Source organism: Ambystoma mexicanum, chromosome 6q (assembly GCF_040938575.1).
Source record: "Ambystoma mexicanum isolate Mex_15411 chromosome 6q, UKY_AmexF1_1, whole genome shotgun sequence".
In the NCBI taxonomy this organism is placed as follows: domain Eukaryota; kingdom Metazoa; phylum Chordata; class Amphibia; order Caudata; family Ambystomatidae; genus Ambystoma; species Ambystoma mexicanum.
This window is the reverse complement of record NC_090937.1, coordinates 78,042,397-78,062,837: the sequence shown is the minus strand read 5'-3', so window position 1 is coordinate 78,062,837 and position 20,441 is coordinate 78,042,397. Positions and strand designations below refer to the sequence as shown.

Sequence of the window (20,441 nt, the reverse complement as noted above, 5' to 3'; positions counted from 1 at the left end):
TGTTTCAGGGCTTTTTACATACTCATAGTTAACTTCTGGACTAGGTCTGGGTTGTTGGATATATTGTTAGTAAATACTTTCTCTGACCCTGTTTCAAGATTTTGATATTGTTTAATAATCATGTGACCTAAGTCATGTTTATTGAGGTAACTTGATGTTTTCTTGCAAATTGAAAAATAAAGAGATTTAAAAACAAAAGACTGTTGTATCATGCAACCTCTCTTGGCAAGGATGGTGAGACCCTATTGGCCAGGCACAGGAGACCATCAAGAGGATAGTGAGAGAGGGGGTGGTATAAAGGGACTCCAGGAAATTGTGTGCTGTTCGAGGGATGCCTGGAGGAGATGGCAGACCAAGAGACTAGCAGGAGAAAGGACAGTGGAGAAGGTTGTGGAGACGATTTCTGAAGAGGGTTATGCATTGGTTAGTGAGTGCAAGTGGCACTACAGATTGTGCTGTTGCGGGAAAGAGTGGCAGGAGTGTTTACGAGGAGTGTGGGGAGTGAACATGAAGTGCTTGTGTGAGTGAAACAAGAGTGTTTGTGTAGAATGTGGAGTGGTAGTGTAGAGGGGGAGTAGTTCTGTGGAGGAGGAAGGAATGATCTCAAAGAGTGGAGGCAAGACTAGCAAAGATTGAGCGACATTGGAGGAACAGAGGAAAAAGACGCAAGGGACTGAGAAGGTGGGTGGAGATGGCGGCAGGAAAGTTTTAAGAAAGTAGGCAAGAGGAGTGTGTGGACTTGATATGAAGGCGACTAAATCGGAGAGTGTGTCTGGAAGGCACAATCCAATATTCTTGTTTGGACAACTAACCCCTGGATAGTGTAGGGGCATTCTAGAAAGTCCCTCAGGGAGTTGAGAGGGATGAGGCGTTCTACCATTAGCTCGTCAACCATAATAGATAGATGGCGTGGTCATTATTTTCTTTCCTAACCTTTGGAGGGATGCCTGGGCTGGGGAGGATCGGTGCTTTCCAGACTATAGAGTGTGGGATCTCTTTAGGGCGCTGGCAATTGATATTAAAGTGAACCTTTAAACAGTCTCTGAGATTCAGAGTATTCTTTTTGTCATCTGTGACAGTCGTGAAGGGGCCGTTAAAAGTAGGCATTAAAAGAGCAAGATCTTTTCAAGTACCAGGTGTCTTATCCAAAGTGCTTAGAGACAGCAGAGATACAGTGATGACTGGTAAGTGCTACCTGTTTTCCAAATGCAAATTAGCTAAAGAGTTTGAGAAGGGGGGGGCGGCTAGAGAGGTGTATACCCTAGATTAGATGGTGTCTGAAGCAGATTTGTTACTTTTTTTAGCGTGACTGTTATCTCGGTTTCTTCCATGAGACTTTCATGTACATACTTGAACTATCAATATCTTTTGATTGGCAAATACTAAAATCATTTTTTCGCTATTCTGTGCAGTATTTTTCTATTATTTATAGATTAAATAAAAGTAGGACTTCTTAAGAAACCCATGTGGATCTACCTCCCTGTTTTGCATTCTGATTGGATTTTCATGTCTAATGCATAACTGCTTCTGTCTCTTTTCGTTCTACCCATCTTTCCCTGGGAGTAGCTTGTGCTGGTCCTCACTTCTCACTGCCTTGTCGCCTGCAACCCCGATACGCCTCGCCAAGCATATCATTGTGTGTGTGCTCTGAAAGTAAACGAAATGCCCTACCTCACTCTCATATATGCATTGAGTTGAGCATGCATATTATTAGGTGCAGGCCTAAAGATTGAAAGATGTAGCTTGGGACGTTAATGTTAATGTTAAAGGTCATTTGTACCGCGCACTATCACCACCGGAGTGGTCCCCTGGCGCTCTGGCGGCTCTGAAAGAGGAGGGGAGGGAGGGTTAGTGGGTGGAGGCTGGAAAAGTGCAAGATTGCAGTGATGTGCTGTTGGCAGCCTCAGCCCGGTGGTTCCGTCGGCTGGGCCTGGGGTGTATGCGGCCGGTAGTAGTCGTGTGCTGATGTGCGAGTCTGTGTTTTTTTGTTTTGTTGTAGTGTGGTGAAGTTCGTGCGGTTTGCTGCGCTAGAGGTTTTTGGTTGTGTTTGGTTTGGAGTTTGAGAGGTGTATGCAGAGAAGGAAATTGTTAATGGTATTCGTTAGTCATCTCTATCCTGGACTGAACCGGTTGGGCTCGTGTAATCTTACCCGACGGAATGCTTGTACACCCTGAGGCTCAGGAAGGACGTGCCCGTTTTTCCATTCGAGGCCGTTTGAGGATCTAGCCGTCCCCTCCGCCCGCTCCCTTAATAGCCTTGCATGCTCCTCACCCCCTCCATATGACTAGCGCCGCTGCTAGTGTCCATACACCCGGTTGTGTGGTGATCAGTCTGACAGATATAACTGGCCTTCGCTTCATTATGTATATCAGTTGTGAGGTTCAGTCTGCATAATTAAAGCAACATGCTTAATTAAAGCCCATTGGTATGAATTTGTTTTACGCTTGGGAAACTCATGTCTTTTGTGATGCCATTTAAGTGAAACTATATAGTAAACACTGCTAAGAAGAATTGAAAAACAAACCAGTCTTAATTAATTTTTTACTTGTATTTTTTTATTTTTACACTTTCTCAGAACAGATTCAGGAATGAATACCGATCAAGATACTGCAGAATGGAAAGGTAACCGATTATATTTGTATTGTTGAGTTCTTGTTTACATTGCACTGTTAGTATATAAAAAGTATGTAAATAAATGTTCGTTTTATATTCATCTATTTAATCACCTTTTAACAGAACCATTTGTAGCTATCTACCTGGATTTCGAAAATTCATAGAATAGAAATTCTAGGCTAGATGCAGGAGCTAAAGAGCTCCTTGCAATTTCAAACCCTGCTATGGCGTTGATTCACAAAGAAGCAGAGGCATAGCCAGGATTGTCTAACAAGTGGTGCCTGAAGCTAATGTAGTTGGCCCGCCACAATGGGCATCTGTGAATTCCCACAAAGCGCTGAGTGGGCATTTACAGATTTTGATTGGGCCTTGCCCGCTCGGGCCCTATCCTGTCTACTCCTCTGCAAAGAAGTTGAATGGAAGTTGGGCAACCATATAAGTGATACCAATAGCTAGGTGGTTCAAAGGGTAGTTAATTTACATTTTAAAGTCAAGGAATGGGTAGGCCTAAACACAGGTAGCAACTTGTAGAATCTCTTCAAATGATAAGGAAAGTTTCTGAAATGTGTCAGGAATGGGTCAACACAAAGTGGGATATGTCTCTGCCTTCAACAGCGTTTCTCCAAAGCATAAAGTTCAAACATGATCTTTTTATCTTTTCTTTTTTCTTTTTATGTCATTCATGTAGAGCCGCACATGTCCTTGTTTCTCCAGTGATTCCCTAATCTTTTAAAAAAAATAACATGTCCAAGGTTGTCACACCAGAGGTTTCAAGGTGTTTGTAGCTCCAAGGTGTATTTTTATTTACTATGACGAACTGGTGCCATTTTCAATCAGCAATTACAATAACACATTTACAGATGGCGGAAGAATTCCCACGAAGGGTGCCTCAACAATTGCATAAAGATCTGAAGAAGTAATGAGCCAGTTTATGATGGTGTCAAAAATTAGGACATATACCAGGCACGAAACACACAGAAAGAAAATGTATATCGATCAATCAAAACTTTATTTGGCACGTAAAGCCATAAAAGTTCATAGAAATAGAAGGCAACACATACACATTTGATTTTGTGCAAAGAACGGGCGACATGATTCATATTACTAAAATATCCAGAAGAAATTATCATAACTCCATATACAACATTTCAAAAAGTTTAAATTGACCAAGATACAGTGTATATAAAATTCTAGCAGCATCAGATTCACAAAATAAAGTTCTAAAATGGCAAGTGGGGAAGAGTGTACTCACAGCCCCTCCGACTTTCATTGCCCAATAAACAGATTCCCAGTAGCCAATTTCCCCCAGATCAGTCTGTTACTTCAGTGACCTGTGTAATTATTTTATGTCTACAAAGCCACGCTTGATGAACATAGCAATGCGTGTAGGTCACTGTGCTTGGGCTTGTGCTCTCTTTACCGAATTCCAGAGCATCAGTGGTTATACGGATCCCGCCCCCCTCAACACAGGGCAAAGATATTCTCTCAACATTCTCAATTTGTGACGAGTAAACATACAACAAATGAATGTCTCCTCGCCCAAACCACGCAACGGACAAATGGGTGACACACTCTGCCCCCAAAGTTGTGTAAAAATGGCTAACGGTAGTATCCCAAACCTAAAGCTAATATACAATGATCTAGCATACTATGGAGTTAAGTAGTTGAGGTAACTTTCTGGACCAAAATCCCTTTTACAAATAAGATAGTCTGGTCCCAGTTTCAATTTATTCACCTCTCCAGCCATTTTTGTCTTCACCGGGAAGATGACTGCTTTCTTAATTATATTTAGCGCTCTATGTAGGGCTGTCCAAAGGCTAGATGCATTCAAAGTGAACAATATTTTGTTTAATGTGCTCCAACCAAGCAAGGCTTTTACCCCCTTCAGGCAAACAAATGCTTTAATGCATCTCTGTACTTTTCCAGCTCCAGTATGTATATAAGAAACAGGTGACCTACAAAGGTGACAATGACCTAAGGGGGCAAGTGCTTCAAACTAAAGAGTACTAATTAAATATACAAAATTACATTATTAAGCATTGCTGGAGGCAGTGGTGGGGTCGAGTAGGGTCCCTTCACAACTGTCACAGACGACTAAAAGAATACCCTGAATCTCAGAAACGTTTTAAGGGTTCGGAGGGGAACGGGGTATTAGGAGCTCACTCCTTTATCAAGTAAGTGAAGTTTAGGCCGAGCTTTGAAGAGATTAATAGTTGGGCTGACTTTGATTGTTAATGGCAATTGGTTTCATTGGAATGGGGCGAGTAGGGAGAAAGCACAGTGAGGGTATGGTACTGAACAAAGAACTTCTCCCCCGGTGGGCTTGCATTCAAAATAATAGATTAATTATTTTAAAATGCAATACATGTGGATATGGTAGCCTCATATTCAACATACAAATGGGGCAAGTATGTTTATATTTTTGGTTTGAAATTTGTTGGAGTTTTGAAAACAAACATGTCATCAGCTGTTGAACCTGTCCCCCCTTCGTCCCCCTCCCACATGCCCTACCTATTCCAACCTCAGAAAGTGCATGCAAGTATGTGTATTTAAATGCTAAAGTGTGCTGTTATTCACAAGACCTATCTAAAACAGTGAAAAGTAGTGATCCATTTACATTTTGTAATATACATTGAAAAAGTGTATTTGCAAGAAAATCATGTTCAGAGAATTAGGACTACACAATAGTGGCGCTATGTAACATGGACATTCTACAAAATAAATTTGCTGTATAAAAAAGTACCTTCAATACATTGTGACGACTCGCCAGGTATAGTCACTTCTCCCCGTGGGGGAACCCTTTAGCATGAGGCTAGGGAGTTGTGGCCACGAATCTGTGAGATTTTCCCGCAATGGAAATGTCTGCATGGGAAATGTACGGAAAAAAAATTGTATTGCGTACATTTCCCATGTGGAAATCCATTTTAAAACAACCCCAAACACACACCCCCTCCCACAGCCCAACACGCCCCCACACCCCTACTTACCTTTCCTTCCGACTCACTGTGTCCCTGCAGCACCGGTTTCCTTTCACTTCTGTGATCGGGAACTGGCACCACAGGATCCTTTTCTTCTTTTTACTTTTGATCGGGTGAGCTGCCGGGGTGTTTCCCTTGCGCACTATACTGTATAGTATAGTGAGCGGGATGTTGCAGGGGACGCCCCCACAGCCTTTGTTTCTTTTTTTTTTTTTTTACCGACCCCATCAAAAAGACTGAATACCACAAAAGGTTCAAACCTTTGTAGTTCAAACTTTTTGTGGTATGTGTTTTAGGTCTTTTGGTGGGATCGGTAATTTCGATACGGTCATTTTGGCCTATTCCGTTGCCACTACCCAGTAGTCCCCTTAGGGCTGATTTAATGCGGGAAGGACTTCCTCTCGGGGGATAAGGATGACCACCTTGAGTACAACCAGTTCTACAACATCAAACCGACTCCTTCCTTAACCCCCTATGCACCCCTTCAAACCACTATATTGAGAGAAAGCCAATGCATTTTTGTAGTATCTGGGGTGCAGCTAAGACAAAATACTAGGACGAAGAGCACAGAAAACATGAGGAATACTAACTGCTAGTACTGAGACGAGGTGGCTCATAGGAGGCGTAAGGAATACCAAGAAGCCATTGACCACAGGTGTCGATATTACGCAGGGACGAAGCAAGCCCTACAAAGTTGAAAAAGAAGGACGACTCCTAGTCTTCCCTCCTCGTCGGAGAACCCGGGAGTTTCGAAGTCCGCACTCAACCTGAAGAAAGGGCACTGCAGAGGACGCCAGCAAGTGGGCGAGGGAGTCCGACAGGTTTTGCATCGGTATGACCAAGCCCAGCAGAAAGCAGACAAAGCAGTGGCACGACCTACATGAGGGTTGGACTACCTGGTCCCTGTACGGTGCTCAGACTGCAAGAAGCCACAACACGCAAAGCTGCTGCAGAAGCAGTAACGAAGCAGACGGCTACAGGATGAGGGAAGGAGACCCACCCCAGTACCGGGAGAGAACAGCACAGTGCAAGTAAGTCTCAGAAGCACAGGCAGACGGGTTGGGATGTGGGAGGAGTAGAGAGGTCTCCGCTTCATACCAGGGCAAGCGTAAAGCCTGACGGAGGGCCACCAAGGGTTGTGGACCCTAAACAACAGTGCATCTGAGGAAATCTTCCTCGTTCCAGGGATAAGTCCACTGACCACCAGCGAAAAGTCTGGGACCCCAACAGAAGCGAGCCAAACATCAGAGGAAATCGTCCTTGTATAATTGGCAGAGATAAACCCACTGACTGCCAGAGATCGGTCTGGTGCTGCTTAATTTAACTGTCGGAGATCCCAGGGTATTTGGTATAGCTGTAGGAAGGTTATCCCTAGTGACACAAACTCCTATAGTATCGGAACCGACCTGGACTGCTTGTATGGGTAGAATCAGACAAAAATGTATCTTGCAAAATTTCAATTCCTTTGAAAATGTAATAATCAATAAAATCCTTATCACCCCTTGGTTTGACATGAAGGTCTAATTACATATATACAAGACAAAATTAAATACATCAATACATTTAAAACACATATAATAAAGCCAATGTAAAGTGCAGTGTGCCAAAGTGTCACTATGCGGAATACTCCAAACTGTGAAACTCAACTTGTGCAACTATTGCAACTAATCTAAATATCCTTTTGGAGATCTATTATCCCATTTTTTTTGCCCAACATGTTTTGTTTCTTTATCAGCCTCCATCTGTGGAACTTCTTCAGGGGCTTGTAAACTTTCTAAAAACATCTGTACCGCTCTAAATTCTAGGGTGCTCTGTAAACATCCTGCCTTTTCCCTTAAGAAAAGTACTAACTGCTCTATGCTACTATGAGCCATACAATCTCTTCACTCCACCTTCCTCTGAAGTCTAGATGAAGTAGTTACTCTTTTCCTATACACAATAAGGGTACATCAATTCTATCTCTTTACGTTTCTTATTTGGTCCTAGTAAGCCTAATACTATTTTCAGCTGTACTTGAGAGGCCATTTTAATAAGCCCTGCAATGTGGCACAATGTCCAGCTTTCTGCTTATCACTGCCCGTGGCTCTCTGTGGGTAAATCATGCAACATATTCATTAGCTACTGTGTTGCATATGACCTTTCAACTAATTACAAGTGGACTGTGCTTGTACCTGCTGTAATACAGTCTACTCCAGCTTATCTTGAGGCGAAGTGAGGGGTTTCCAACCTGCACCTGCTGTCCAACTATCTCCTGTGTGGATAATTACTATAGTCCATAAAGGTGATTGAGTAATTTGCATAGTACTACCATTAACCGGCGCTTAGTTGTTGTAAAAGTGCTTAGTCCTTGTGGTAGTTGGGGCTTCTAAAACATCCCACCATTATTTTCTTTTGGTTATCTGTAATGGATAAAGTTGGCTTTTAGGGGGCTGCTTACATTAATATACATCTTGCGCTATCACATTACTAAACCACACTAACTGTGGAATCATCTATTCTAGAATGGCACACTTACTTGGCGGTTCGTAGACCAACATCAATAAATGGTGCGTGACTGTGTATTATAAGGAATTCTGCCTCTCATTCAGAAGCAGCTATGACTTCTCTGGCGTTCTTCAAATACTGTACAATGATGTATGTAAGCCGTAGCTTTCGGGCCCCTCTCTTAAGTAGTTATTACCCAGGTATGATCCCTATACATAGATTTATTTATTTTATTTATTTGCATTTTTAAAGCGCTCACACAGCCCGGGGGCATTGAGACGGTGTTACAGGAATATGTCTTAGTTGCGTATTTATAACGTGCTTAATACCCAGAGGTTCTAAGCACGGACTCGGGGATCGAACCTGTGTTGCTTCGTGTCGTCTTGTTTCCAAGGCGAGCACGTTGCCGCTTGAGCTATCCTCCCGGGACATACTGGCTCTTTGTGAAGATCTATCTTCTCTACTATCGTACCGCATTCCGCTCAATTGTGTATCTATTTCGTGGCCGTGTGAACTCCGACAAAAATAGTTTAAGTTGGTAACCAGGGGCGACCAGGTCACATGGGGTTGAATAGTAGTTGAAAACAAATCTGCATACTGGCGTTCGCCATCTTTCAATGGTGTGAATTGCTATGGCGTGCTAATACATAGCAGGGGGGCGTGATATACCGTCCTGCATCCAGTCTCGGGAGGATAGCTCAGCGGCAACGTGCTTGCCTTGGAAGCAAGAGGTTTGATCCCCGGGTCCGTACTTGGAAACCTCTGGGTATTAAGCGCGTTATGAATAACCTATAATATCATATCCAGTGTCTTTTCAGGCAACATTTGCTTACTGGCCCGTTTCTTATGTTATAAAATGAACATCTAGGTAATGGTTTTAATTGGAACAATTCTTTTCATCATCTTTTATGCACTCCTGCCAACCTTATCGATGCTATTGTGGCAAACATATAATTATTACATGGCGCTGGGCTAAGTTATACTACTTGGGTCCCTAGTTAGTCACGTTTAAATGACCTAACTCAATGTGTTCTCTCGTACTGACCCGTAGTACTCATTGTCTGCGTTGCTATGGCAACTAATGGAACCTGCCTATACATTTGCTCTGTGTAGTTGGTAAATGTTACATATTTCTCCATATGTTTCAGGTATGAATCACCCACACTTTGCATCAGTTCACAATGCGTATTCATTAATTAGTCAATACAGTGTAGGCAGCTCTATATACATACAAGTTGTAGCTGCTTCTCACCCCTAAGGGGTGTACCCAATACAATATGTCATTATATATATGAATTCATATCACTCGTTAGACTGAGTTGAATCTCGAATACATTCGACTTATCCTAGCTTACCCTTCTAGGTTCAGTGTATCTAGCTTTCTAAGGCTACTATATCTATGTTTATAGTTTGATCTTACGCCATTTGATGTTTTCATTTAGCCCCACTTGATCACATTTCGTCAGGAAAATCGGCTCTTGTTGTTTTTTAAGAGTTGGTCCTTGTAAACATTGCTGACTTTGCCTTTGGATATTTTATATATCGCTATCCATTTTATATTATTGCAACTGTGTCCTTTTGTCATAAAGTGTCCCACCATCGGTGCCTCCATCACTTTGTTGTAAATGCAACTCTTGTGCTCACTTATCCAGGTTTTGACTTTTCTTATTGTTTTGTCGATATAGAGCAATGGGCATGACAGCAGATAGCATAAACTACATCTCGATGTTGCAGTTGGTCAGTGCTGTTTGCTGCCATTTAGTCTTAAGCCCCATGTCGATCTCTTTTTTTTTTTGAAGTGGCGCAACATTTGCATTTCCCCCAGGATACGTGTCCTCTTGACATCTCCATAATACTGGCAAACCTATTTGTTTTTGTAGCTTGGGGCGAATATAACTTCTTATTACTTGGTCATTCAAGTTTTTGCTCCTTTTGAAGGCCATCAATGGGGGTCCTAGAGGGGTCTTTCCTTCCTGGAAGATTTTGCAAATCTTTTTGATAGATTTGGTAATTTAATCGAGCGATCTGAGTTTTTACTTAAAAAAACATCTTATCAGAGTTTTTATCTTTTTTGTTATTGTATTCAAGGAAAGCTTTCCTGTTGTTTCAGGATCTTTTGTAAGATTTCTTGACAAGCTTTGCGGGTTTCCTCTTTTCGTGAGTTTGCTCTTGAGATCCTTGGCTTGTTTCATAATCTGTTTTGACCGAACTGTTGCTTCTCAGTCGGAGGAATTGTGTGAAAGGGAGATTATCCCTGGTACGCTTAGGATGGAAACTGTCAAATTTCGCCAATGCATTTTTATCAATTTTTTGTAATACGGTTTAACTGCCAATTTTCTATTTAGCATAGCGAAAAAATTGTTATGTATAGGAAATCTATCTGAGAGTGGTCACAGTTAATTGTAAATTGCAAACACCTATCTTGATTGTTCAGCCATTCAACAAATCCATTAATTTACCATTCCATATTATTAAAACATCATTGATGTATCTTTTTTTTCCCTTAATTTAATTTAGTTTTTGTAAGGATTGTGGTCGGCATATATCTTTGTTTCCCCTAGCATTTCTACATATAGGTTAGCTAGGCTGGGTGCTACTGAAGCCCCCATCGCTGTTCTGTGGATTTTGTCTGTAGAATGTATCAAGGAACATAAAACAGTTCTCTACACACCATAGCATAAATGAGATTGGAGTACCATTAGACGTGCGTTTGGGGTATAGTAGTTATTCTGGCATTTGTAGCTTGTTTGCTTGAGGGATCATTGTGTGCAGTGATAAGATATCTAGACTGACCAGTGTATTTTGTGGAGTGGAATGCCATTCATTCCAGCTTGATGACGGTTGTGGTATCTCTTTTTATTATAATTCTAATTGTTCTTTTATAATGCGCTGAATACCAGCGAATGGTTTGTAAGCGTGGGATCAGGATTCAAACCTGTGTTGCGCTGTGTTGTCTTGCTTCCCAGACAAACAAGTTTCCACAGAGCTATACTTTCTCCCCATATCTTCAGACAAGAGTCATATTATCTCTCCCTCTCTGCCAATGTTTACAAAACAATTCTCCGCACTGAGCCCAGTGGCGCAGGCAACTTCTGCCCCATCAGAATGGATGCAAATGCCAGCCTAATGCTTTCTAGCGTTTACCGCAAATCCAGGCACTATAAAGCAACTCCTTTTCCATTTCAAATATGCCTGTGTGTGTAGTGCAAGTAATGCATTTTCTTTCTCAGCCTAAGCGCTATATCTAATGCAAACATAGATACATAGCATATCATGGTGAGTATATATCGTGTCTCTAAAACACTACCATGGCACTTCAAATATGTGCAAGTGTCATTCTATTTCAAATGGCAAAGTGCAAAGTGGCAGCCTAAATGGCAAGCACTATATGCATACAGTATCATTCTAAAAGCATATTGCAAATGCATACAAAGGTGACAGTCTAATATGTGATTGGGTAATGGTGTCTACTTCATTAATGCACTAATCAGAACTAAACAGAATGCAATAATGGAATGATTCCATAGCAAATATTCTAATGATTCTCTAACAGTGAGTCTAATAATGGTTAATGGTTCTTCTACAGATAGTCTTATGATTTCTAATAATAACAATTCCAGGCTTCTCATTTCACCAATTCCACAGTCCTCCCTTTTATCATTAAATAAATCGTAACATAACAATACATAGCATAACAATAGTGGCAGTCTAATACCAAGCAATATTACTGAAGGAAAAAGCATATATTTCATGATGCAAAAAACCCTTCTAAAAAATGCAAGCATTTCACTCTATCAGTGGCAAGCTAAAATATCAAATGCAAAACTGCAAATGTGTCAGAAATCAGAACAACATAGCCAAAGGTCAAAGTCAAAAAAGCCAAAAAGCAAGTCAAAAAGTGTCTACAAGCCAAAGGTGTGTGAAAGTGTCTCTACAAGTAGAAAACGAAAATGCAATGCATAGAATCAATGCATAAGTACTTTGTATACAGGTGTTTCCAGTTCAATGTGTCAAGCACAAAATATGACAATCACTTTCACAGGCGTCAAAGGTCAGTGCAGAAGCCAAACAGGCCAAACATTCCATAGATCAATTCATACATATCAGTGTATACATGCAGTGTATTGGTCATATATTTCATTCCAAGGTATTTCCAAGTCGCTCATGAGGTATGTGTGTCCTCACAAGCGTGCACAGTACAAATTCAGTTCTAATGCAAAAAGGTTCAGCCAAGGAATGTCAACAAAGATGCAATGTCAACGAAGCAAGTGTTCACAAACGGATAGTTCAGCAAAAGGTCAAAGTGTTCAGGTTGCAAAGTGTTCTCCACAACAGCAAACGTGTGAAACAGCAAAGTGTTCAGGTAGCAGAAACGTGTACAAGCCAATTCAGGTTGGCCTGCTTGATATATGGCAGAATGATTTTCGCACAGGGCTCCATCAAGGAGCAAGCAAGTGTCAGGTACCATATGAGCCCCATTTCTCCATGGAGTGATCACACATGCCCTTCACTTCAAAGGTAGCACAGGGAAAAACCGTGTCTCAGAACATTCAATTGATGCCAATCGATGCTTACGCTCCCTTTTTCCCTTCACTTCATGAACAAAGGCGACAGGTGCACTCATTCAGAGTGTTTCCAAGACATTGCAGGTGGTTACTCTCCTCTGGACACAGTGGCCTTTCTCCATAGGCCCATCTCTGGCAGGTTCAAATTCTCTCCTCTTGCCAGGTCATGCTGTTATCATGCTGTTGCCATGCCAGCCAGTCCCATGCTCTTCAGATGAGGGACAGCCAGTGTTAAATGCAAGTGCAAATGCTTTCAAAGCACCATGCTCCGTCTCCTTCACTCAAGAGAACAAAGCTTCACTGTTATCAAACGTGGATCAGGCAAGAAATGCTTTCAGAGCGTGTCTTCCTGCTCATTGCTTCTCAGGCACAAACTTGTCTGGTGCAAAAGGTATTCCCTTCTCTGCTCTCCTCTCCTGCTGCTTCATTGCTGAACAATTTCTCACTGCTCTTCTCACTTGGCACAGGATGCTGCAAGGTGTATCTCTCTCTCTGCACAGTCGGTCACAATCTCTTCTCTCCCCATGGCAATAGGTGTCATGCCACAAAGTCTCTCTAGCAGCAGATTTTCTTGGTACATTCTCAGAGCACAGCCATTGGACAAGGCAACACCCTAAGGCCTCAGGTCGGTCGGCATTCCCCAACAGTACTGCTGCAAAGCATCAATGCCAGATGCCAATGTCTCATCATTGCTGCAAACAAACAGCCATGATGCAAAGTCACATTGCACTGTGACAAAAGCCAGTCTCTTTCTGGTGCTGCTTCAAAACAGCCATCAGCCATCGTGGATCTCAGACGGTCATCAAGGTGTGGTCATTTCATCTGGTCATCATGCCGGTCATCTGGACATGCTGCTCTCAGGCGTCATGCTGCTGTCTCATTCCTGGTCTGGTAATTTCATTGTAGCGATGCCATCTCGTCTGGTCTAGGTGTCTCCAGATTTCATGTAAAGAAACAAAAGTGCAAGAATCAGTCTTACTCAGTTTCAGGTGTTTTTCAAAGCCGAAATAAAACAGCATTTCTCATTGTGTGTTAAGTGCACATCTGTGCTAGTCCTACACTTTCCCATGTCTCTCAATGACATCCATGCTATCTCCCCAGTGTATCATCAATGTGTCAGTGCATATAACTACTGTCTCACTAAGCCTGTCTCCCTGCATAATGCATGCATGCTTAATGCATGACTCCTGCCATTCCATCCCTAGCCTTTTCAAAACAAAACAACCAGTTTCACATACTTCAACCATGTCACAACTGCATTCAGTTCCACTCCTGCATTTCCTTCTGTATCACTTCCATGTCCTCTAAATGTCACAGCACTCTCCCCATTTTTCTTCATTAAGAATTCACAATGTTGAATTATTAAATGTTGAAAAATCAAATCAGTTTCATTCAAAAAACCTCTCTCATATACAATATAATTCACTTTCAAACTACATTGCTGCAATCCACTGCCTCGTGCTTCAAATAAACAGTCTGCCAGTCCCGCGCGTTCTCCAATGTCAACAAACATGCTTTGCATGCACACATTAAAACTACAAAAATTCCAGGAATGCAAGCTTTTAAAACATCCAAATTTAGCACGATTCCTTTTATTTATCTTTCCTTTCAATGTTTCCAAAATATCTAGGTCATTAGACAATATTTTTTTTCACTCGAAAACGTAGGCAAAGTGCTGATGTTACCACTGCAAAAACTGTCTCTCTCTCTCTCTCTCTGTTCAAATCACCATCATGCACATAACTCTTTTCATGCATAAGTCCCTTCAATGACAGTTTCACAAAGCCTCACGTTTTCATAGGCAAACTCTCTATGCATTCCCCTAGCCAATTCTCTAGGCACACTGCACATGTCTGTCAAATCTGCACTATCTCTTCCATTGTTCCGAGATAACTTTTTCTTTCCTATAGGAACTATATTCCCGCCCATCACTGCTGATGAAATTGAATTCAAGGGTCTGATGCTTTCAATGGGACATTTTCCCAGTTACTAATCACGTCTCTGAGACGATATATTACTGAGTGCAAGACAACAATATATGGGCTCCCATCTGTAGCTACACTTTTCACTTTCAATACAGTTGATATCTGTGATACATCCCAGGAAGCAAGTGTATTTTTAAGCCGATTTCTTATTGCCTTCAGGTCACTAAGAAATTAACTCATTCTCCAGTTTCAATACCCCGAGCGTCTTCAAGAAAAAAAAAAATTCTCTCACTCGGTGAATTAATGTACATTTATTCATACAATCAAATGTGACTAATGTCAACCAGTTCCGGCAACCAAGGTCAAACAATTACCTTCCCCTTCCTACGACGAACGAAATTGCAGACAGCATGCTCTAAGACAATAACATAACCAAGACAGACAAAACATGAAACAAAAAAAAATGTCTATCCCACGAACGAACAGAAAAAAAAACAAAATACAGTTGCACAAACAAGATGTTCAACTTCGACCGCTGTGAAACCCGATAAGTGGATCAACAGACCAGCTGCAAAACATCTTATCTCTATCAGTAAGTATTGAGTGAAAAATCTGGGTGTCCCCTCCATTTGTCAGTCTGAAAAACCCAAACCCCTAACTGTCGTGTTACCCCCCCCCCTTTTTGGGCAAGCACGCTTTCCAGTCTTCAGACAATCTTCTAGGGGGTTATGGATCACTATACCCCTCCTTGACTGCATTTGTATCAGGCCCTATGTGCACTTTGTTTACTTACACAAATAACAAATAACATTAAGACGCAAAGAGAACACAAAGAATCGATTCAGTTTATAACAATGGGATACATTTATATATATATATATACACACAGCTAAGCATAATGCATAACAATGCAAGCAGTTCTAATGCTATGTCTAATTTGCACCTTTTATACTTCTGGTGCAAAGTTACCATGCAGTAACTATGTAAGCCTCTCAGGTTTCTAATGTAAGCCTGTGCTGAAAGTGTGTGGTTCTAATGCAAGCGCTAGCATCCATCAGCTCCATGGGCAAATCAATTCACACCAATCCACACTCTCACTCTAGACAATCCGTGTCTAGTTTCCCCTTCACCCAAATGTGTGTGTGTGTGTCTGTCTGTCTGTCTGTCTGTCTGTTCCATCAGTTTAGCCAAGGCCAAAACCATTCTTCCCATTCTGCATGTGCCAGGTCAGTCAGGTTCTGCCTCTCAAGATCTGGTCACTCGAACTCCCAAGCTCTCGATCTCATCAGAGCGTCATCAGGCTGCTGCACCAAGACACCTTTCCCCTCGCATCTAGCACTGCACCATCTCTCCAGCCAACAACTCCAGCCAACCTCTGCAACTCTCTGGCTCTCTCGATCTCTAGTGCAGTCCCCTCTCTTGCAGTCTCCCTCTCGATCTCTTCATGTCACTCCCTTGGCGCAGCCCCCACCTTTGCAGTCTCTCCGCGAAGCACACTAGCCAAGCTGATAAGCTTCCCCCTCGGACAAGAGTCATATTATCTCTCCCTCTCTGCCAATGTTTACAAAACAATTCTCCGTACTGAGCCCAGTGGCGCAGGCAACTCCTGCCCCATCAGAATGGATCCAAATGCCAGCCAATGCTTTCTAGCGTTTACCACAAATCCAGGCACTATAAAGCAACTCATTCTAAGTGACTCAACATACATACATACATACATGACAGTCTCTAAATGTGTCTCTACAAAGCATAACAATGTGTGTTATTCGAAATGGCTTTTCATGGCATTTCAAATATGCCTGTGTGTGTAGTGCAAGTAATGCATTTTCACTCTCAGCCTAAGCGCTATATCTAATGCAAACATGGATACATAGCATATCACGGTGAGTGTATATCGTGCCTCTAAAACACTACCATGGCACTTCAAATATGTGCAAGTGTCATTCTATTTCAAATGGCAAAGTGCAAAGTGGCAGCCTAAATGGCAAGCACTATATGCATACAGTATCATTCTAAAAGCATATTGCAAATCATACAAAGGTGACAGTCTAATATGTGATTGGGTAATGGTGTCTACTTCAGCAATGTACTAATCAGAACTAAACAGAATGCAATAATGGAATGATTCCATAGCAAATATTCTAATGATTCTCTAACAGTGAGTCTATTAATGGTTAATGGTTCTTCTACAGATAGTCTTATGATTTCTAATAATGATAACAATTCCAGGCTTCTCATTTCACCAATTCCACAAAGCATTCCTCATCTTTGATATATTCCCATCCAGCGTCTGCTGCTTGGGACATTTTTCACAGCAGAGGGCGTCTTGAAATGTCGATCCCGTGGCCGACAGTGGCCTCTGTCCGCTCTTGTGTATGATGTCAAAGTTGGTATATATACACACGAATTGCGCCTGTTACCTCAGTTCTGTTTTGCTGCATGCACAGCATGCTTTGGGTGCTTTATTTCTTCTGCTTAGTAAGATGTCTATCACTGACTCACAATCTTTACCTTGGTGTCTTGGAATTGACCACAAGGTCGATGACTGTGGTTCCTGTCCGTCTGACTGGTTTAGGTCTTGAGAAAGAGGAAGCTCGTCTTGGGTAGGCCCACTTTGAAATTCCCTTCAACCACTCCTTCCAAGAGGTATTATTCGGATGAGGTATATTCAAGGAGCACTTCACCTCTTTGTCGATTCCCACCACTCTTTCTCTTCTGCCTCCTGCAAAAAATGGATGGACTCCTCGCCCGACTGCAGAGTGAGTATTCTAGGCAAGTCAGCAACCAAAGCAAAATGTGAGGACTTTTGCCTCCAGATGATTGTCTTTGAGAAGGCAGTTTCTCCCACCCCTTTGCAAAGGTTTAAGAAGGCTTCCGACCCTATGAACCCTTGTAAAGCCGATAAGGAGTCCACAAAGGTTGCTGCTCGCGTGCCCTCGAGCCCGGGCAAAAAACATTTGAAGCTCCCTGGAGAAGCTTCAGAGACCTCGAAGTCTCGAGTAAAGCCGAAGATTAAATCTCAGACATCCACTTCTTCGACTGGACTCGTGCTGAGTTCTCAATGTCGAGGCCATCTGTGTTTAAGCCGTCAACGTCTTCAGAGGTGTCGAAGGTTTTCAAACCTCTGCCTAACAGACCTTTTCAAGTCTGTCTACAATTTGAGGAGAATGTCACTGATCCAGAATGCAGCATCTGGTGGACTCATTAAGAGATGCTAGTGGACTGGATACTTCCCCAGAGGTGGCATTTGCCAGCCCAGAGCCTTCTGTACATGCAGATGCTTCCTATAGACAGTTAAAGTAACTGAGTATCTGAGCTGGGGAAGGCCGGCTGCTGTCTACGAACAGGATGACCTTGCAGATATTCTCGACAAGTGTCCTCCTAAAGACCCTGATCTCCCTTTCCATACTGCTCTGAAGAGCAGTCATGGCAAATTGGGAAAGTCCTGATACAAATCCTGCAGTTAATAAGGATTTCACCAGGAAATACAGGCCTTTGAGTGTAGATCCGGAGTTCTTCTCTAAACATCTGTCTCCGGAGAGTTTAGTGGTGCAGCCTGCCACTTCTTCATCAAGGGCATCTGCCTAGCCTACAGTTCCCCCCTGATAGGGAAGATAAAAAGATTGAATCTCTAGCAAAAAGTTTTCTCAGCTAGTAGTATGACTTTAAAATCCATCAATGCACGTGTGCATTGGCAAAATGTACATTTGCGATGTGCAAAGTTGTGGCTATGGCTGCTGAACACAACCTGGATGGTGAAGAAAGGGAAAGATTTTTAAATATTGTAAAGAATGGCAAGGACGTGGTGTGTTAGTTGCTCCATTCCAGATTGGATTCAGCTGACGGTGATGGTAGCCAGTACTGTGTTGCGTAAATTTACCTGGTTGCATAAGTCTGGCTTTGCACCAGATGTCCAAGCAAGGCTACTAAACATACCTTTTGATGGCTCCTGTTTCTTTGGCTCCAAGGCTGATGTAAGCTTGGAAAAGCTTCAGTCCTTAAAAATGGCAGCAAAATCGCTGGGCACAGCAATTCGACACTCTCAACAGCCCCACATGGTTTCTCAAGGTAGGAGCACACAAAATGACCACAGGAGATTTCCTCGTGGTGGATGAGGACAAGGTGGTAATTTCACCCAAGCAGCTGCAACCTCCTTGCCATCAGCCGCCACTGCTACACCAAAACTTCGCTGAGGCATTGAGTGGTGGGGGGGCAGGCTGACTAAGCATCTGGGAGAGTGGCTAGGCATTACTTGTGATGCTTGGGCCCTGCAGACTGTAGCCTAAGGTTACTGCCTCCCATTCTTGAAAAGGCATCCCGACTGGGAGTCAGTCCTTCAATGATCTGGATCTAATCCTTTTGCAGGAGATTTGCATCCTGCTGGAGAAGGGGGCTATGCTATGGAACCAGTGCCGGTATCTCAGAGGAACCAGGGATGGTACTTGCCTTACTTCCTAATTCCTAATAAAGCCAGAGGACTGCGATCCATCTTGGATTTGAGACGCTTGAACAAGTTCCTCAGAAAGGACAAGTTCAAGATGGTCACCCTTTCTCAGATCCTCCAGGCCCTCCAGCTCCAGGATTGGAAGGTATCATTGGACCTTCAGGATGCTTACTTTCATGTGCCTATTAATCACAAGCATGAGAAACGTCTGCGGTTCACCATTGACGGTTCTCATTTTGAATTTCTGGTTCTGCCATTCAGGCTCGCCTCCGCCTGAGGGTTTTCCCCAAGTGCATGGCAGTGGTGGCAGCAATTCTGAGGGGGAGTGGGGGTTCATATCTACCCCTACCTGGAAGATTGGCTGATCAGGGCCTATTCTCCCAGACAGGTCATGTAACATATCCACATTACCTGCCACTCGCTCCACAGTCTGGGCTACTCCTTCAATTTCAACAAGTTCCACATGATACCTTCTCAGAAGCTTCAATTCATTGGTGCTTTCCTGGATTCTTCCTCAGGGAAAGCCTCACCACCCGAGGAGAGCGATAAAAAGATTCCACAGATGGTCATGAAGTTTCGAAATGCCCAATGTCTACCGGCCTTTGAGTTTGTAGGGTTGCTGGGTCTCATGGCATCCTGCATTTTATAGTGCCAGAAGCCTGTTTGAGAATGAGGTCTCTTCAATGGTCCCTCAGATTCAGTGGTCACAGTTCTTCAGTAGAATGACGGACCTACTTTAGGTCCCGATTAATGTCGCACAGGATTTCTCTGGTGGGTGTGCAAGTAGAACATGTCGAAGGGACGGAACCCGTTAGGCAATAATGGCTGGAGATAACTGTAGTTACGAACGCCTCCCTCACAGGTTGAGGGGCTCATGCGAATGATCTGGCAATCAGCGGTCACTGGTCTCAACAGAGTTCAAACTACATATCAACCTTTTGGAGCTGAGGGCAACCAGACTAGCACTGATGACCTTTCTGCCCTCTGTACGGAGAAAGAATGTCCTGATAATGACGGGCAACACGGTGGCCATGCATTACCTAAACGTGAGAGGTGGGGGGTAGGATCAATACCACTCTGCAGAGAGGCAATGCAGCTCTGTGAACGGCAAGAAGGAATCTCTTTCAGCCGTTCACTTTGCCGGACAGGAGAACACAGTGACAGACACTGAGAGCAAACAGAGCATGGTTTACCACGATTCAGAGCTAGCTCAAGAATCCCATCAAGAGATCACCCTTTGGGGAACCCCTCAAGTGGATCTGTTTGTGTCCAGTGTCAACAGTAAGTGCGACTTGTTCTGCTCGAGTGAATTTCCTCAGAGAGCGGCTCTGGGAGACAGGTTTGTATGGACTTGGAATTTCCACTCATTTATGCTTTTCCACCATTCCCTGTCATTCCTCAATACATCAGGTGGTTGCTCCTTTCCCTGTA

At 42.9% G+C, this 20,441-nt stretch overlaps 1 protein-coding gene across 4 annotated transcripts in view; it reads left to right on the top strand.

The window, feature by feature from the left end:
• CENPC (centromere protein C) overlaps positions 1-20,441 on the top strand; it is a 1,963,500-nt gene that overhangs the window by 57,170 nt on the left and 1,885,889 nt on the right. For 3 of the 4 annotated variants that reach the window (XM_069630493.1, XM_069630490.1, XM_069630494.1), the window contains exon 2: positions 2,577-2,623. In XM_069630493.1, the coding sequence (XP_069486594.1) occupies positions 2,577-2,623 (47 nt within the window). The remainder of the gene's footprint in view (positions 1-2,576; positions 2,624-20,441) is intronic. The other variant, XM_069630492.1, reaches the window with a different exon arrangement.